Source organism: Nicotiana sylvestris, chromosome 6 (genome assembly GCF_000393655.2).
Source record: "Nicotiana sylvestris chromosome 6, ASM39365v2, whole genome shotgun sequence".
Classification (NCBI taxonomy): Eukaryota; Viridiplantae; Streptophyta; class Magnoliopsida; order Solanales; family Solanaceae; genus Nicotiana; species Nicotiana sylvestris.
In genome coordinates this window covers 33,096,322-33,113,895 of record NC_091062.1, presented here as the reverse complement: position 1 = coordinate 33,113,895, position 17,574 = coordinate 33,096,322, and the positions used below count along the sequence as shown (strand labels likewise).

Below are 17,574 nucleotides of genomic sequence, written 5' to 3'. Positions count from 1 at the left end.
TGCTCAGATGAAAAGTCAAGCGTGCGTTGATCTGCTGTCCCTATTGTATAATGGCTGACTTCCTCGTTGAAAAAGCATCCGTCGATAACTAATAAACAATTAAAAGCTGCCAAAAGTGCATTGCTCCTTTCGATTCTTAATCCAGTTGTTGTCCTTTCTTTCTCGACAGCATTGCCATCCCAATGTACTAGTGCATGTCTTTCTGCATCCATGTGTATGCCATGCATGCCCCTCTAGAAACGTGAGAAATCATGCTTGACCAAAATAGCATATTCCAATTCATTGTCCAGCTTGCGTTACACTGCCAGACAACAGTTCCATGTCCCAGCTTTTTGTTATCGAAACCCCGTGCGCATTCCTTCTTTCCCATGTGTATGCCAGCGTGCAATTCTTTGTGAAAAACAGGCGTGCAATCCTATTTTAATTTACAATGTCCTCCCAACTCTTGTAGCTCGTCGACCGAGTACTCTCTAGGACCCAAACATCTTGAAACATGCATTCATATAATAATGGTAGAAAGCATTTGTGTATTCCATGTCCTTGATGAAGCATGTATCCATTTAAAATATCAAAAAGACAGCATTGGCCTTCGTATCCATCTCTTCTTGGAATCTGGCGAGCTCCACATGCTAAAAGCTGCGATGGCTTTTGTTTAATGGCAAGATTCTCATCGAAATTAAGCACTTGTACAACATGCTGGTTGTATATCCAAGGAATTGAATGCACGCTTGCACCCCATGCTGGATATGTTTCCAATGCCTTTAGCCATCCCTTTTGTGCTCTATTATTGATTTGCTTTTGTTCTTTAGCAGAGGTTTTGTCGAAAATTTGCATCATTGAATGCCATAAGCATTGTGATACTTGAGGGTGTATCACAACTTGTGCATTAGACTCGACTTCAGTGCCCCATGCAATCGATCTGGGCATTCTGATCATATGTTCCCTGCTTATGCATATCACGATATCTCTTTCAAGGTATTGAGTACCATGTACTAATACCACCCAATGAAATTGACAATCATGATAAGTCATCTCCACATTACCATTCCCTACACATAAACACCAAATGTTAGTATAATAGAAGATCATCAAGATCTCTTCCCATAGGATTCGACCCTGCTGATTAGTTAAGTCCATTCCGTTTCTCCTCCTCATTTTGCCTTTGTTCCACTCCATATTTATCTCTTTTTTGGCTTTGTTCCTTCCCCTTGTCCTCCTAATTCCTTGCAACCTTTACTCTTATGTAAGGACATTGCATCTTATCTTCGTTAATGATCCTCCTTCCTTTTGAGTCCAGATCCCAGAAACCATGGCACTCAGTATTTCTTTCATCTAGAGCATAATTGGCAATGTGGTCTGCTAATGTTTTCCCTTCTCTGAATATGTGAGTGACCTTGATGATACTTTGTTCCTTCAGTCTTATAATCTCCTCTACATGTTCAGTTATATACCAAGGAGGATTCCATGATTCCTCTATAATGTTCTTTAATAGAAGAGAATCTGTCTACAACCATATCCGGAAATAATTAAGACTTTTGCACATCTTCAATGCCTCCGCAATAGCTGCTGCTTCTGATACATTATAAGTTCCTTCAGAGATCTCCCTTCCTTCTGCATATATCAAATCACCTGCCTCATCCCTTATGCATAAACCAATTGAACTCCTCCTGGGTTCCCTCTACATGCTCCATCCGTATTCACTTTGATCCATCCTCTTGAAGGAAATTCCCATAACACTTTATCATATTTCAGTCGAGGTGTGTATTGCTCTATCATTGTCAGTAAGTCCAGCCACTTGTGAGGCACCTGTAGTCCTGGCTTTTTCAGTTTGACCAGCGATTGCAAAGTATATGACACTTGGTAAATAACTCTACTCACTGACACTGCTTCTCCATATTTCAAACTGTTTCTTCTTTTCCAGAGTTCCCATACTATGCATGCAGGTAAAGCTTGTAATACTGGCTTCAATCTAGGTACTATTGGTGCTGTCCAACACTTAGTAATTGCTTGATGTAATGACAACCCATCTAATGCAATTCCTGCTCTCCTCATGAAGTAACTCCAAACACTTCTAGCTGTATTTGATGTGAAGAACAAATGTACTAATGACTCCTCCTTAGGATCAGCACAACACCAACATTTAGAAGGCATGGAGTATCCTAGTCTACGCAAGAAATCATCAAGTGGCAGTTTGGCTTTCCACACCTTCCATAGGAAGAATGATATCTTGAAAGGTAAACCTTATACCCATATCATCTTGTAAGCTAATCTTGGGTTGGCTCTTCTTCGCAGGTAATCCCATGCAGACTTTACTGTAAAATGTCCCCTTGTTTCAAGCATCCAGAAAGGAGTATCTAACTGTAAACTTTCAGTTGGTGGTCTAATGTTCTGCACAATGTGGTGTGCAAAATCTTCAGGTAGGCTCTCAAACATTTTATCCACATTCCACATACCATTTTCAACCAGATCATTAACATTATGAATATCCTCATCGATGCCAAACTCTGCAAGCACTTGGAAATATAAGGCTCCCATCTCAGTCCAATTGTCGAACCAGAATTGTGTTGATCCCATTCTCAGTTTCCAGTAGATTTGGTGCTCAATCAAATCCCTACATTATAGCATTTTTCTCCACACGTGGGATCCACGCTTCCAAGGTACAATTACTGCATTTAGTTTCTTGTAGTACTTTTGACTAATAAATGCACTCCATAAAGTAGGCTTAGTCCTGAAATTCCACCACAATTTGCAGAAAAGGGCCTTGGATACATCATGTAGGGACCTGAAACCTATGCCTCCCTCCTCATAAGGGTGAAAATAGTTATTTCAAAATCAAGATGGAAAGTGAGGTGCATAAGATTTGACAAAATCGACTAAGTTTGCAGAAGGTTCATATTCCAACAGGTTTTAGTGAAAATGAGTAAGGCATTTGGGAAAACACAAAGCATGAAAGTCGTAGGACTTTGAAAAAAATTTCCAATGATATATTATGGAGCCCGAACAGATCTCTGTGAAAAACGACTATTCATGGTCTTCCTAGAGAGAAGGGAATACTCAGATGCAATGCAAATTTTTTTTGTAAGTCCAGTTAGTGATTTGAAACCCAAATAGTCAGCATGGGATATAAAAAAGAAAATTAGTTTGGTAATGAGGGAAAATTGTATAATTACCACAGGGATTATGTATAGCATGTGTAAGAAACACAAAGTGAGTAGAATGATCACCGAGCTTAGTTATTGATGATAAAGTGATCAAAGAAAAGCTATAAAACCATGCCTATTTATGTGTTATGAGGGTAAATCCATTGCACAAGACTCTAATTGTGGAGTACAAGTCAAAGACTTAGATCGCAATAATGCTATAAGTGTTTTCAGGAAGTGCTTAGAATGATAATCAAGTATGGGAAGTGTAGCTCATGATTGAGACAAACAAGAAAACTATGGTGAAATAAGTTCACCGCTTAGCCAAGCAAAGAGTTTGGCTTTTGGATTCTGAAGATGGTGGAATTATTGTCCAGAACAGAATTTGTTCTTCCTTAGTAGCCGAAGTGAAGAAGAAACGGTTTGATGATCCCTACGTGTTGCAGTTGAAAGGGTAGATTCACAAGTATAAAACGATGGCTTCTGAATAAGGGGGAGATGATGGTACTTTGAGGTACCAAGACAGATTGTGTGTTCCAGACATAGATGGACTTAAAGAGGGGAAATCATGTTAGAAGCCCATAATCCCAGATATTCTTTCCATCCAGGTTCCCCAAATATGCATCATGACCAAGGAGATTTATTGGTTGAACGACATGAAAAAGAACGTCGCAGACTTTATGGCCAATTGTCCGAATTGCTAGCAAGTGAAAGTCGAGCAGTAGAAAGTCTAGTGTTTTCATCCCAAGATACATATACTTTTGAGTGGAGATGGTAAATATGGAAATTTATAACGGGATTATCTTGCTCATTTTAAAAGCATGATTTGATTTGATGATCGTAAATCGACTTACCAAGTTAGCACACTTCTTGCCAGTAAAAACTACAGATTCAGTAGAAGGTTATACTGAGTTGTACATTCAGGAAATCGCCTGATGTATGGGACTCCGTTGTCCATCATTTCGGATTGTGGTGCTCAGTTTAAAATGAACTTTTAGAAGTCCTTTAAGAAAGGATTATGCACAAGTTTTTCATCCTCAGAAAGATGGCCAGGCAGAGCGCATCATTCAAACAATTGAGGATATGTCCTTTATATTAAAGTAATTGGGATAATCACATATCTCTCGTTGACCTTACTAATAATAACACCTACCATTCTAGTATCAAGATAGCACTATGAGAGACTCGGTATGGGCAAAGGTGTAGATCACCAATTGGTTGGTTCAAAGTTGGTGAAGAGGAATTGTTGGGACCAAATTTAGTCTATCAGGCAATGGAGAAAGTTAAGCTGATTCAAGAGCGTTTGAAGAAAACTCAGAGCTGCCAAAAGTCCTATTCGAACGTGCGGCATAGAGACTTAGAGTTTCAAGTTAATGATTGGGTGTTTCTGAAAGTTTCATTTATGAAAAGCGTTGTGAGATTTGGGAAGAAGGGGAAGCATAGTCTCTGCTATATTGGGCCATATAGATTCTTGCGAAGGATCGGTCAATTAGCTTATGAGTTGGAGTTTCCACCATAATTAGTGGTGGTACAGCCAATATTTCACGTTTCATGTTATAACATTCAAGTTTCCAGTACTCAGATACTCATGTCAGTTCAGTACTCAGATACTCATGTTAGTTCAGTACTCAGATATTCATGTCAGTTCAGTACTTAGATACTCATGTCAACTCAATATCAGATACTCATGTTAGTCCAATACTTAGACATTTATGCCAACTTAGTACTCAGATTACTCAAATATTCGTGCCAGTTCAATATTCATATATCCATATTAGTTCAGTATTCACGTATCCATGGAAGACCAATATTCAGTCAATGCAGTAGTCATTCAGTTTAGTATTGCAACAGTTCAGTAATCAGGTATTCATTCAGTTTAGTATACAAGTGTTAATGAAAGTTCATGTTTCCACCAGACCCGTTTAAGGTTCGAAGTTAGCAGAAGTTACAGTCAGGACAATCATTCGAGGAGGAAAGATCCCAAGGGGGAGATAATATAACACCCCGTAAATTTGGCTCAGGTATGAATGAGTTAAAGGAGTAGTAAGGTTATATTTTGGGCATGTAAAGTCCCATCGAGATGATTATGGGTGAAAATAGTTATTTCAAAATCAAGATGGAAAGTGAGGTGCATAAGATTTGACAAAATCGACTAAGTTTGCAGAAGGTTCATATTCCAGTAGGTTTTAGTGAAAATGAGTAAGGCATTTAGGAAAACACAAAGCATGAAAGTCGTAGGACTTTGAAAAAGATTTCCAATGATATATTATGGAGCCCGAACAGATCTTTGTGAAAAACGTTATGCGTGTTTTACAGAATAGTATGCGATATGCGCGCCGGTAGCGCACCCTTAGCGCGGCCGCGCTAATTTTGAGGCAGTGTTACTGCTGTTTAGCGCGGTCAGTAGTGCGGGCAGGCCTTCAGATGTACAGGTGCGCTAGTGGGGGTCGTTTTAAAGCTATATTTCGTCCCCCACAGCCCCAAAACATAAAAACTTGCTCTAGAAAGAGAAACTCTCAAAAACCTAACTCCTTAAGGGTCCTCCCACCACCCAAGGTAAGTTCTAATGGTGATTCTAAGTTAATTTCAATATACCAACATCTTATTAACATGGGTAAACCCTCCATATCATTAGATATTCATTTGGGGCATCATTGTTGAGAGAAGAAACCCTAGAACTCGAATTCAAGAAGATTGAACATCAAAAAGGTAATGTCTTTACCCTCTAATTGATTCTAGCATTGGATTAATGATTATTGACTCATCATGAGATATGAGTTGATGGGTTTGATAGAAAAACATGAACAATTATAGGTTTGGCTTGTTGATTGTTGATTATTGGTTAAGGGTGTTGTTTACCTTATGGGTGATAAAGAATAATCAACTATTTGAGACTTTAGAATTTATCTAGGAGCAAAAGAATGGGTTATTGGGTGTAGAGACACCATTAATAAGGACTATGAAGCTTTATGCCACCAAGTGTTTTAGAAAATGCCTAATTGACCAAAACATGAGTATTATTGCTAATACGGAATCCATTTGACTTGTATTGATATATATTGAAGTTGAAGGGGTTGGCGAATGTTGTATTATGCTCAAGAGCAGGAAGTTAAGGTATGTGAGGCTAACTCTCTATGTTTGGGAATATTAATGATTCTCCCTACACTACATTTCTTTTACGACGTATCAATTGCCTCATATAGTTAAGCCTAGTTCCTTGAATAGTTGTAGAGCTTCTATTCTATAGCTTCATAACTCGTTCATGACTTTCATTCTGAACGTTGTAAGCTCAGTGTGTATTCAATATAGACTTGAGTTTGATGCCCCCGAGTCTTAGTATAGATTACTCAGTATGCCATAAACAGTTGAAGTTTCAGTGTTCATAATCAGTTCAAGAATACATGTCTCAGTCTAGTCCTATTCAGTATCCCAGTATTATGTAACTCAATGTGATTCAGTATTTCACTATCATATATTGCAGTATGATTCTCAGTTCCTGATTTTAAATCCCTGAATGTTGAACACTTGTACTTGGGCCGAAGGTCACAGTTTATGCTTTATGCATCTTTGGGCCTGAGGCCACAGTTTATGCTTTATGCATCTTTGGGCCTGAGGCCGCAGTTTATGCTTTATACATCTTTGGGCCTGAGGCCGCAGTTTATGCTTTAAGCATTTTGGACCTGAGGTCGCAGTTATGTATACGTATACTTGGGCCTGATGCCGTAGTTTGTGCACATATATATATTGGGCCTGAGGCCGCAGTTTAATATTCAGATAAACAGGTTGTTCATCATTCAGAAGAGGGAGTATTCATATCCTTACTTCCTTTCAGTTCAATTATTAGTCACCGTTCAGTTATCAGTTATCATATGAGTTACCAGTTATCAGTTCAATTATCAGTTATCAGTTCAGTTATCAGTTATCAGTCTAGTTATCATTTATTAGCTATCATTTCATTTATCAGTTATCAGTTATCATTTTAGTTTCAGTTTCAATAGTTATCATATCAGTTATCAATTATCAATTCTCAGATATCAGCTTAGTTTCAGTTTCAGCATTTATAATTCTTTCTTTCAGTTGCCTTACATACCAGTACAATTCAAATGTACTAACGTCCCTTTTTTGCCCGGGGCCTGCATCTCACAATGCAGGTAATGATTTACAGGTCGACGACGTAGAGCGCTAGGATTCTCGTACCAGCTATTTGGTGATCCCTAGTTCTTTCGGGGCATTATCATTACTTTACAGCCTTTCAGTATTTAAAGATAGTCAGTGTTTTCAGTACTTCAATAGAGACTTCATAGACTAGAGTAACAGTTAGACAGAGTCTCAGACTTTCATATTAAGCTATGTTGGCTACAAATATGTTTTAGAATTATATTAGTATTTCCGCACTTTGATTTATATCATCCAAACTTTCAGTATATCAACATATGTTAGTTTATCTTCCGCATTTAGTATGTTATGATATCACATGTTGATTCAGTTAGCCAGTTGGTTCGCTCGGTCACATGCAGTTAGGCACCGAGTGTCGTGTTACGTTAGGCCCAGGTTCGGGGTGTGACATACACAGGCTAATAAACTTAACGATAAGAATTAACAACTAAGAAAAATTATGTGCTCAAAAAAAGAATAACAGATCCAAGCAAAGAGGCATATTAGCACATATCATCTAAATGGAACAATAAACAGAAAAAGTAAACAAGATAAAAAGATTGGACCTTTTATAGATGAAAGGGTTCTTCAAGTAATGGCACTGCTTATTGATGCATGATTATACAACAAAAATAGAATTCGGACTGTAGCCGGAACCTTGAAACTCCGCAATAAAGAAACAAAAAATTGAGTGATTTGTGATGTTGATTGGGGACTATTTTGCTAAAGCATTTGGGGATGATTTATGGTGGTTTATGGCTGCTTTTGGACTGATATTTTGGCTAGGATTTGCACTGTTTTGAGGCTTGCTCCTAGAAGAAAAAGGGAGTGAGTTTCATTTTTTTGTGCCCTCTTCTCCTTTTTTTTCCGTCCGTGTGTGTGTATTTTAAGTAGAGAGAATGAGGGAAGGGGGAGTGGGGAACATGTGAGGGGGACAAGGGAAAGTGGGGTAAGGAATAAAGGAGCATGGGGTAGGGAATAATTTTGTAAGTGGAAAATGAGTGTATGGTTAGTGTAAAGTATGTGAGGGAATAATTGTGTTGGTGGTAAAGTATGTGCTAAACGACGTGAGGGAGTTTAGAAAAATCTAAGAGTGGTCAAAAATTAGGTGCTCACAGCATGCCCGTCTTTGCTTGGAAACATGAAGAGTTTTGATGCAAAGACAAGATGAGCGATATGACTAATTTTTGAACATATCTTTATTCGAAAGGGAAGAAATAATGATAAGAGAAAAGAGAAAGGGTGCAACCGAGTCTTGGTTTTGGACAACCTTCATATCCCGGGATATAGGGGAATCAAGTCGCGTGTAGTTCAACCAGAATTATGGAATGATAAGTTGAGAAGTCGAGTGAGGTTCCGTCGATGCTCCGGTCCGTAAGTCTGTTATTACATCAAAAATCAAAAAGAAACTAAACAAGCCTATCAGCTATGAGTTAAAAGATTCTATCTATGAGTCTTTTGAAACTTGTCCTTGATTCTTGACTGGTTCTCCACGCAGACTCTGATCTGAACCTTGATGCTTGCTAGCTATAGGTGCTAGTTCATTCTTCTACGACTTCTTCTGATCAAAACGGAAAAATGCAATGCTCGTGAATTCAGTCATGTCTTGAACAATCCACATTATTTTATTTGCTTCTCCATTTTGATACTTCTCTTGGTCATCTTGAACCCTGCACCTTGAGGTAAGACCTGCTCAGACACCAAAACAAACAAACGAACGAAATTTTTCTGCCCCAGTTTTCCCTAGGAAAATTTTGTGAGTTATTGTAATAAAATTATAAACTACTTTATTAAAAGCAATAAAGTGTCGAGATTGGTGTACCCTAGGAAAACATAATTCTTCAGGAATGGTGTATCCTGATTGTCTAAATGGTGTCTCAACTAAGGATTGGTGTACCTTATGTTGGAAAAACATGGATAGAGAATGGTGTACCCCGTATTAACAAAGATACTAGGGAGTGGTGTACCATGCATTTAAGCTCGACTCAACTAAGGAGTGGGGAACCCTATGTTGGAAAAAGAATAGTTAGGGATTGGTGTACCCTATACTGGTAAGGAGACTAGGGAGCGGTGGCCCTATGTATGAAATAAAATCAACTAGGGAATATAGACCCTATATTGGAGAAGGAGACTAGGGAGTGGATACCCTATGTCTAAAATAAAATCAACTAGGGAGTGGAGACCCTATGTTGGAAAATACAGCTAGGATTTGGTGTACCCTATGGTAAGGAAATATAACTAAGGGTTGGTACACTATATGATGGAAAAGGAATGTAACCAGGGGTTGGCACCCTGTATTACGGAAAAAATGTTGAATCCCTCTTAGTGAAAAAGTTCTACCTACGATAAACTACGAAAAGCAAGCCTGAGCAAAGAGTACTTCTACCCGAAAATAGGTGCAAGATGCCCCTAGGCGAAAAAGTTCTACCCGGGTTAAGCTACGAAAACGAATCCTGGGCGAAGAGTACTTCTATGTGGAAATAAGAGCTGGATCCCTTAGGCGAAAAGGTTCTACCTAGTTTAAGATACAAAAACTAAGCCTGGGCAAAGAGTACTTTTACCCAGAAATATGAGCTGGATCCCCCTAGGGGAAAAGGTTCTACCCAGGTTAAACTACGAAACCTAAGCCTGGGCGAAAAGTACTACTACCCGGAAATATGAGCTGGATCCCCTTAGGCGAAATGGTTCTATCTAGGTTAAGCTGTGTAAAACAACCTAAGCGAAGAGTGCTTCTACCCGGAAATATGAGCTGGATCCCCTAGGTGAAAAAGTTCTATCTGGGTTAAGCTACGAAAATTAAGCCTGGGCGAAGAGTACTTCTACCCGGAAATATGAGCTGGATCCCCTTAGGCGAAATGGTTATACCTGGGTTAAGCTGTGTAAAACAACCTGAGTGAAGAGTGATTCTACCCGGAAATATGTGCTGGACCCCCCTAGGTGAAAAAGTTCTACCTGGGTTAAGCTACGAAAACTAAGCCTAGGCGAAGAGTACTTCTACCCGGAAATATGAGCTGGATCCCCTGGGCGAAATGGTTATACCTGGGTTAAGCTGTGTAAAACAACCTGAGTGAAGAGTGCTTCTACCCGGAAATATGTGCTGGATCCCCCTAGGTGAAAAAGTTCTACCTGGGTTAAGCTACGAAAACTAAGTCTGGGCGAAGAGTACTTCTACCCGGAAATATGAGCTGGATCCCCCTAGGCGAAATGGCTATACCTGGGTTAAGCTATGTAAAACAAACTGAGCGAAAAGTACTTCTACCCGGAACTATGAGCTGGGTCCCCTTAGGTGAAAAGGTTCTACCATTAAGCTGCGCAAAAACAACATGAGCGAAGAGTACTTCTACCCGGAACTATGAGCTGGATCCCCCTAGGCGAAAAGGTTCTACCTGGGTTAAGATGAGGAAAAACAACTTGAGCGAAGAGTACTTCTACCCAGAACTATGAGCGGGATCCCCCTAGGCAAAAAAGGTTCTACCTGGGTTAAGCTGAGGAAAAACAACCTGAGCGAAGAGTACTTCTACCCAGAACTATGAGCTGGATCCCCCTGGCGAAAAGGTTCTACCTGGGTTAAGCTGCATAAAAACAACCTGAGCGAATAGTACTTCTACCCGGAACTATTAGCTGGATCACCCTAGGCGAAAAGGTTCTACCTGGGTTAAGCTACGTAAAAATAGGAGGTGTGAACAATAGTGATGTATGCCAAAAGTAAAAGAAAAATGGAGATTTTAAGGAGCTTACGTTGGTGACATTCATTCTTTTAGAATCACCATTCTGCATGCTTTGTTCCTGCTTCAAACAAAGAAAAATTTGTCAGTTTTCCAAAGTGGTGGTTGGTTTGTGGCCTTGATACGCTGGATAGTTTGATTCACGACCACTGTTGTCGAAGAACTAATTTTGTCAGCGTGGCACCGAGATGCTTGACTGCTCTGTATTATTTTCTGGAGACCTTGGCTTTCAAAACTTTTGCCGAGATGGTTGGCCATGTGGGACTCAACCTTTTCAACTTCATTTGCCTTTATAGGCACTTCAATTTGATTTTCTCCTTCCAAGAGTTTTAATTTCGAAGCATCGGCCGCCATGGCCAATCGATGCTGACTTATGCCCCCTGACGAGGCTGGGTGCCTTTTTGCATATTAGCTTGTATCAAATGAGAACCCTGTAAATCATATTTATCATCCTTTCTTTGTCTTAGTTTCGGAATAGAGTTAAACCGAAAGGGATTCAAAGAAAACAAACAATGGAATGGAGAATGAGTTTAAAACAAGGAGTGTCCCTTTCGAGGAAAGGAAAGAAGGATTTATCTGGAGTACATGCGGACTTCAATGAACATGACATGTCTTTTGGACTAGATGCTTGATCTGTCTAAACCGTCCGACTCTCAGAAACTCATCACAACTTTTGCTTCAAAATCGAGAAACCTATCCAGGACTCTGTCGATGCCGATGGTTGTGAGAATCCTCTTTTTGATCAGGGGCGCCCTTTGTGGGTTTTCACGAGCTGACCTCTCTCATTTCTCTACTCACCATCGCCTTATAGTGCTCTTTGCGAGTTTTCACTAACAAGACTCTCTCATTTTGATTTCTTTACTTACTGTCGCCTCACGGTACCCGTGTGGGTTTTCACCAACAATACTCTCTCATTTTAATTTCTCTACTTACCGTTGCCTCACGGTGCCTGTGTGAGTTTTCACCAATAAGACTCTCTCATTTTATTTTTCTCATTTGATTGCATTGGATCCAAGTAGTTGTATCCTCCAATTTTGGACATCTTTACCGATTGATCGGAAGGACTTGAACATGACTTGGGGTAAAAAAAAGTTTGGACTGAATTACAACATTGGAATCTTTCAGGCAAACCATCGCCGAACCATTATAACATCTGCCCCAGTTTCACTTTTGGGGGAATTTGAATTTTTATTTTGGTGTGACTGAACCCCAAAGAGAGACTGCCTACGTATCCATTCGGAATCAAGTCGAACGTAGTTCAGAGAACTTTGCTTCTGTTTTGTTTTGTTTTCTCCTTCTTTTTCCTTTCCTTTTCCTCTTTTTTCATTTTCTTTGTTTTTTCTTCCACCCTTTTTTGTATTTTTTTTTCTCTTTTTTTAATTTTTTTTTCAAAACTATTTTTTTAATAACACTTTCAGGTTCCAAAGAGGGTAATCAAAGAAGAGCAACCGGCTCAAAGGGTTTGCAAAGGGTTGATAGTGTTTGGGTAGCAAGAATGAAAGTCTTCGTCATCCCAACCGGAGAATATTAATACTATATGGAGGACCAAACATAGTACCTTTTGGCTACATTTGCATTGACAGTTGTTATAGGGACATTTCCTTCGATGTGTCCCAAGTATAACGCACTTTTTTGGCAGTACTCTTGTTGCAATGTACGGACCTTTCCAAACTGAAGCCAATTTTCCTTTAGCTATTCCGATTCTTTGTTTTATTTCGTTGGACCTATCTTCATTACAACCTACTCTTGATTCGTTATTCCGAGTTCTGACAGCGTTTCACGATCTGGGCATGAAGTCCGCAAGTATGTCATGTTATTGAAATCTGCATTTAACAGAACTAAAAAAAAGAATAAGAAAAGTGACAAGATTAAGAAAATAGACATTCATGGACAATGAAATATTAATTTCATTTGATTTTTTTTATTTTGGATTTTTTATTTCAATTTTTGAAGGGTTTACATCGGAAAGTAAGACAATAAAGTAAAACATCCGGATCACACCCTGAGATAATCCGGACGCAGAAAGGATAGCAAGACCGGCTACCGAGACTCCCGTCTGACGGGGAACTTTCAGGCTTGGCGACCGTTTTTTTTTTGTTTTTGTTCTTCTGTCTTAGCAATGGCTGCAATGGCCTTCAATGTTGAATCAAATTCTTCATCTTCACAAATCTTTTCGACTATTGGCCCGATGTTGTGTGCAGGCAACATATTATTCATCACATCAAGAGCTTCTTCATCCTGAAAAATAATTCTTTCAGCTTCAATCAAATCTTCAACTGCCCTTTTAAGGGTCCAACAGTCCTATGTACTGTGTCCCACTTCTCCAAAGTGGTATTCACATCTAGAATCAGCTCGGTGCGAGGGGGACTCGGGGTTCGGCCAGTTTGGGGCCACTGGCTGCAATAGATCTAGCCTGATTAGCTTTTGGAACAAGCTTGAATACGATTCACCAATAGGGGTGAACTGATTCTTTCTGAAAGGATCTCTTGGGCGAGGATTGTATTGAGGATCATTTGGTTGAGGATTATATGGAGCTTGGTAAGGATGTCATTTCTGGGAAGTGGAGCTCGGTTTTGCAGATAATGTTGTAGTCGCGGGTAGGGTTGCGCGTTCATTACCGCATAGGGAGGCGGTGTCATGGCATAAACAACATGTTGATGGGGATAATAGTGTTGTGGGACCTTAGGAAGAATGTATGATTGGTTGAATGACCTGTGGCGCCCCCTCGAGCTAGAAGCTATCATGACTCCCTCTTCTCTCCTGTTTGTATCACTTTTTTTTTTCTTTTTTTTTCAATATTTTTATATTTTTTGGTTTATTTTTTCACTCAATTAATTCTATGGCTATGATCGAATCCGATGGGGATTGCCTACGTATCATGACGCCGCATGAATTAGATCTTACGTAGTTCGGAAAAATCAGAAATAAAGTAAACAAATTAACTCTCATTCTTTTTTTTACTGATATACAAAATAACTCCATGAAAGCTCCTAACAAGGAAAATATTTTTGGATTTTCTTTTTAGAAAGAAATACTTCAAAAAATAAAGATATTTTTTGGATTTCAAATTTTTTTATTGAATTGTTGAAAGAAGGACTTCTAAAGAAGAGCAAATTTTTTTTTTTTGTTTTTAAATTTTGATTTTTTTTTTGAAATTTTTGAAAGAAAGACTTCTAAAGAAGAAATAAAACATTTTTGAATTTTGAAATTTTTCCTTTTAATTGTGAAAGAAAAACAATATTTCGGAATTCAATCCTTTTTTTGGAATTTTTGAAAGAAGTTTTCTTTTTTGACTTTTTTATTTATTTTTGAAAGAAATTATTTTTTTTTGATTTTTTTTTATTTTCTAAGGAAAGATTTCTAAGAAGGAATTAAGGAAAAAGAGAATATGTTTGGATTTTTCTTCTTTTTTTTTTGGAAAATTGGGGGTCGAAACCGATGAGGTTTGCCTGCGTATCTCACATTCGGTGAGAATCAAACCCGCGTAGTTCGGTCCAAGACTTGGAAAAACGGATTATTTGTACCAAAAACGAGGGAACGTTTTTTTAATCTTTTTTTTCTTCTTTCGCTCAACTAATTTTCTAAATCCGGTCAACAATGTAAGCAAGCTTTCCAAATGATGTATCAAGTAGCACATAAGTGGACATGATGGTCTCAAAGAGGATACCTGTCTTATACGGACCCGGCCCCTGTGCCGAGTTTCGCTAAGTTAAATGCACGTGATGCACATAAAACGAACCTACTAGGGATATCCGGCATGAGGTTTGTTCTTCTAGGTTTAAATCCTGGTGGAGAAGATATCTAGACTGGCTTACTCGAGCAGACAACTTGAGCCGAGGAGGGTCAGTGTATCGGTAGCATTGCTTTTCGGCTTAACTGGTGGTGCTCCCTGCCTAAAAACATGTGTGACTAAAATCCTTCACCGAGTGACAAGCACCTCGGCTATCTCAAAGAAAGTGGGCTATGTCAAGCAAATGCCCAATTTTTAATTTCAAGAAGACTCAGAGGGGGTGTGTGAGAAAACAGTTTATATGTACATTTCAACAATATCAAAATGATAAAAAGCAAACGGGTAGCACATTAGGCACAAATAAATCACAATATTTACAAAATTAATAAAGCCAAATAAAAAGTCAACATGTACAAGCTCGAATTCTTATTATGTATATTCCCCAGCAGAGTCGCTAGAGCTGTCACACCCCTTTTCTACCCTCCAAAAGATAATGTGTTATTAAGGATTGTGGGTTAAAGAGTTTTTCCAATTGAAGTGACAAATTTGAGTAGGGATTATTTTATTTACAGAGTCGCCACTTGGAATTGATTTTTGTCGGTGTTCCAATTCACCTTTTATTTGAATCCTTATTCAAAGGAACGTTTGACTCTATTATTATTGGTCTGCAAAAATAATGTTCGGGTAAGGAATTCTTTTGACCGGGGAGAAGGTGTAAGGCATTCCCCGAGTCCCGTGGTTCTAGTACGGTCGCTTTATTGACTTAAACTTGGCTTAAATTAATTCTAGATAAACTGTGATTTATTTGCCTTAAATTATTATTGTCTAGTACCGCTTAATAATTAATCAAATTTTATCAATTTCGGCTTAGGAGCGTGTAAGCACACAAGGTCCTTTTATCATGTGCGTTTAAACCATGGCACGAGTATGAACACATGGCTAAATGTAATTTGTTAGTTAGAGAGTCAAGGAGCGGGAATGCACACATGACTATTTTATTAATTGATATTAACCAAGGATCGTGCAAGAGCACATGGTCAACTTTTGAAGACACGCCTAAAATTGCCTAAGCATTTTAAATTACTTATTTCGTAAGTTAGGATTATTATGATGCTCAAGAGTTATGAAAGTATTTTATTTAGTACCTACCACAAGTCAAGAGAGGATTATTAAAGGATTAATAAAATTATTATAAGTCAGTTAAAACAATGTTAGAAATTAATTCGACCAAATGATAAAACTAATGTTAGGATCCAAATACATTAATGTTACCATCACGTTTTCCTCATCATTTTTAAGTTCTATTTTTTTTCCCTAAAATTTTCCTTTTAGATTCTCACTCAACAATACAGGCTAATAAACTTAACGATAAGAATTAACAAGTAAGAAAAATCATGTGCTCAAAAAAAGAATAACAGATCCAAGCAAAGAGGCATATTAGTACATATCATCTAAATGGAACAATAAACAGACAAAGCAAACAAGATAAAAAGATTGGACCTTTTATAGATGAAAGGGTTCTTCAAGTAATGGCACTGCTATTGATGCATGATTATATAACAAAAATAGAATTCGGACTGTAGCCGGAACCTTAAAACTCCGCAATAAAGAAACCGAAAATTGAGTGATTTGTGATGTTGATTGGAGATTATTTTGCTGAAGCTTTTGGGGATGATTTATGGTGGTTTATGGCTGCTTTTGGACTAATTTTTTGGCTAGGATTTGCAGTGTTTTGAGGCTGATTTTTGCTGATTTTTCGGTGGAATTTAATTGCTAGTTTTTAAGGCTTGCTCCTAGAGGAAAAAGGGAGTGAGTTCCATTTTTTTTGTGCCCTCTTCTCCTTTTTTTTTCCGTTCGTGTGTGTGTTTTAAGTAGGGAGAATGAGGGAAGGGGGAGTGGGGAACATGTGATGGGGACAAGCATGGGGGACAAGGAAAAGTGGGATGAGGAATAAAGGAGAATGGGGTAGGGAATAATTTTGTAAGTGAAAAATGAGTGTATGGTTAGTGTAAAGTATGTGAGGGAATAATTGTGTTGGTGGTAAGGTATGTGCTAAACGACGTGAGGGAGTTTAGAAAAATCTAAGAGTGGTCAAAAATTAGGTGCTCACAATGTCGATTATTTTATATTTTATTTTTTAAAATTTTAAATTGGGTCATCTTCTCTCTTGTTTAAAAAATTCACAAATCTGCCACGACTGCTCCTTAACACTTAGACCCACTTCTCTCCACCAGTGGAGTAGCCACCTTATGTCAAGGTGGTCAAGCGCACACTCTTCGCCGAAAAATTATATTGCGTATATAAGTTAAGTACAACTTTATATGGTTATATCTTATATTTGAACACTCTTAACACAGTTGAGTGAGACAGCCCTACGGTTCAAGGTTTTCAAAGTGACGTGTGATTTACGGGTTCAATGTTCTGCTTATTTTGTTTGCCAAAACTAAACGTAAACCACCATGTGTGGTCTATTTGATTCTTTTTCAATTTAAAAAAATTTCTAATAAAATAACTTTTAAAACTTAAAACTTGTGTAGTAATAAACAACTAATCTTGAAAGTAATATTTTAACTAAAAGCTACTTTTAAAATAAATTTTATAATTTAAAAGTCAAGCTCTCGAAAAATTTCTTCAACAAAAGCTCTCTATAAAGTACAAATTCTCTCGACTCTCTCTTTACTTTAGTTTTATGATTACTTTTATTAGTAAAATTTCAAATGTTGTCCTTTTGTTATTTTAATTTTGATTTATAAAACTATAGTTCTTAATTTTTTTATTGTTTAGCTAAATGTTGCGTAGTTTGATTTAAAATTTTTGGTACACC

General features: G+C 38.1%; 1 protein-coding gene and 1 long non-coding RNA gene across 2 annotated transcripts; both read right to left on the bottom strand.

The window, feature by feature from the left end:
• Positions 1 to 1,216: 1,216 nt before the first annotated feature.
• On the bottom strand, positions 1,217 to 2,574 carry LOC104235024 (uncharacterized). The gene is made up of 3 exons (XM_009788693.2): positions 2,248 to 2,574; positions 1,654 to 2,205; positions 1,217 to 1,504 (listed from the first exon to the last, which is right to left on the bottom strand). The coding sequence occupies exons 1-3, from the start codon at positions 2,572 to 2,574 to the stop codon at positions 1,217 to 1,219; spliced, it is 1,167 nt and encodes a 388-aa protein (XP_009786995.2).
• Positions 2,575 to 7,878: 5,304 nt separating this feature from the next.
• On the bottom strand, positions 7,879 to 16,576 carry LOC138872172 (uncharacterized). The gene is made up of 3 exons (XR_011400629.1): positions 16,251 to 16,576; positions 11,034 to 13,258; positions 7,879 to 8,965 (listed from the first exon to the last, which is right to left on the bottom strand). It is a non-coding gene; the product is annotated as an uncharacterized lncRNA (long non-coding RNA).
• Positions 16,577 to 17,574: the final 998 nt, after the last annotated feature.

Bases quoted from the DNA above. Each gene is read 5' to 3' on its own strand.
- LOC104235024 (XM_009788693.2), bottom strand. From the start codon at position 2,574: ATGGGATCAACACAATTCTGGTTCGACAATTGGACTGAGATGGGAGCC. The intron at 2,206-2,247 runs GTATAAGGTTTA...TTCCTATGGAAG, and splicing joins TAGCTTACAAGATGATATGG to GTGTGGAAAGCCAAACTGCC. The intron at 1,505-1,653 runs GTTTATGCATAA...ATATGGTTGTAG, and splicing joins ACCCAGGAGGAGTTCAATTG to ACAGATTCTCTTCTATTAAA.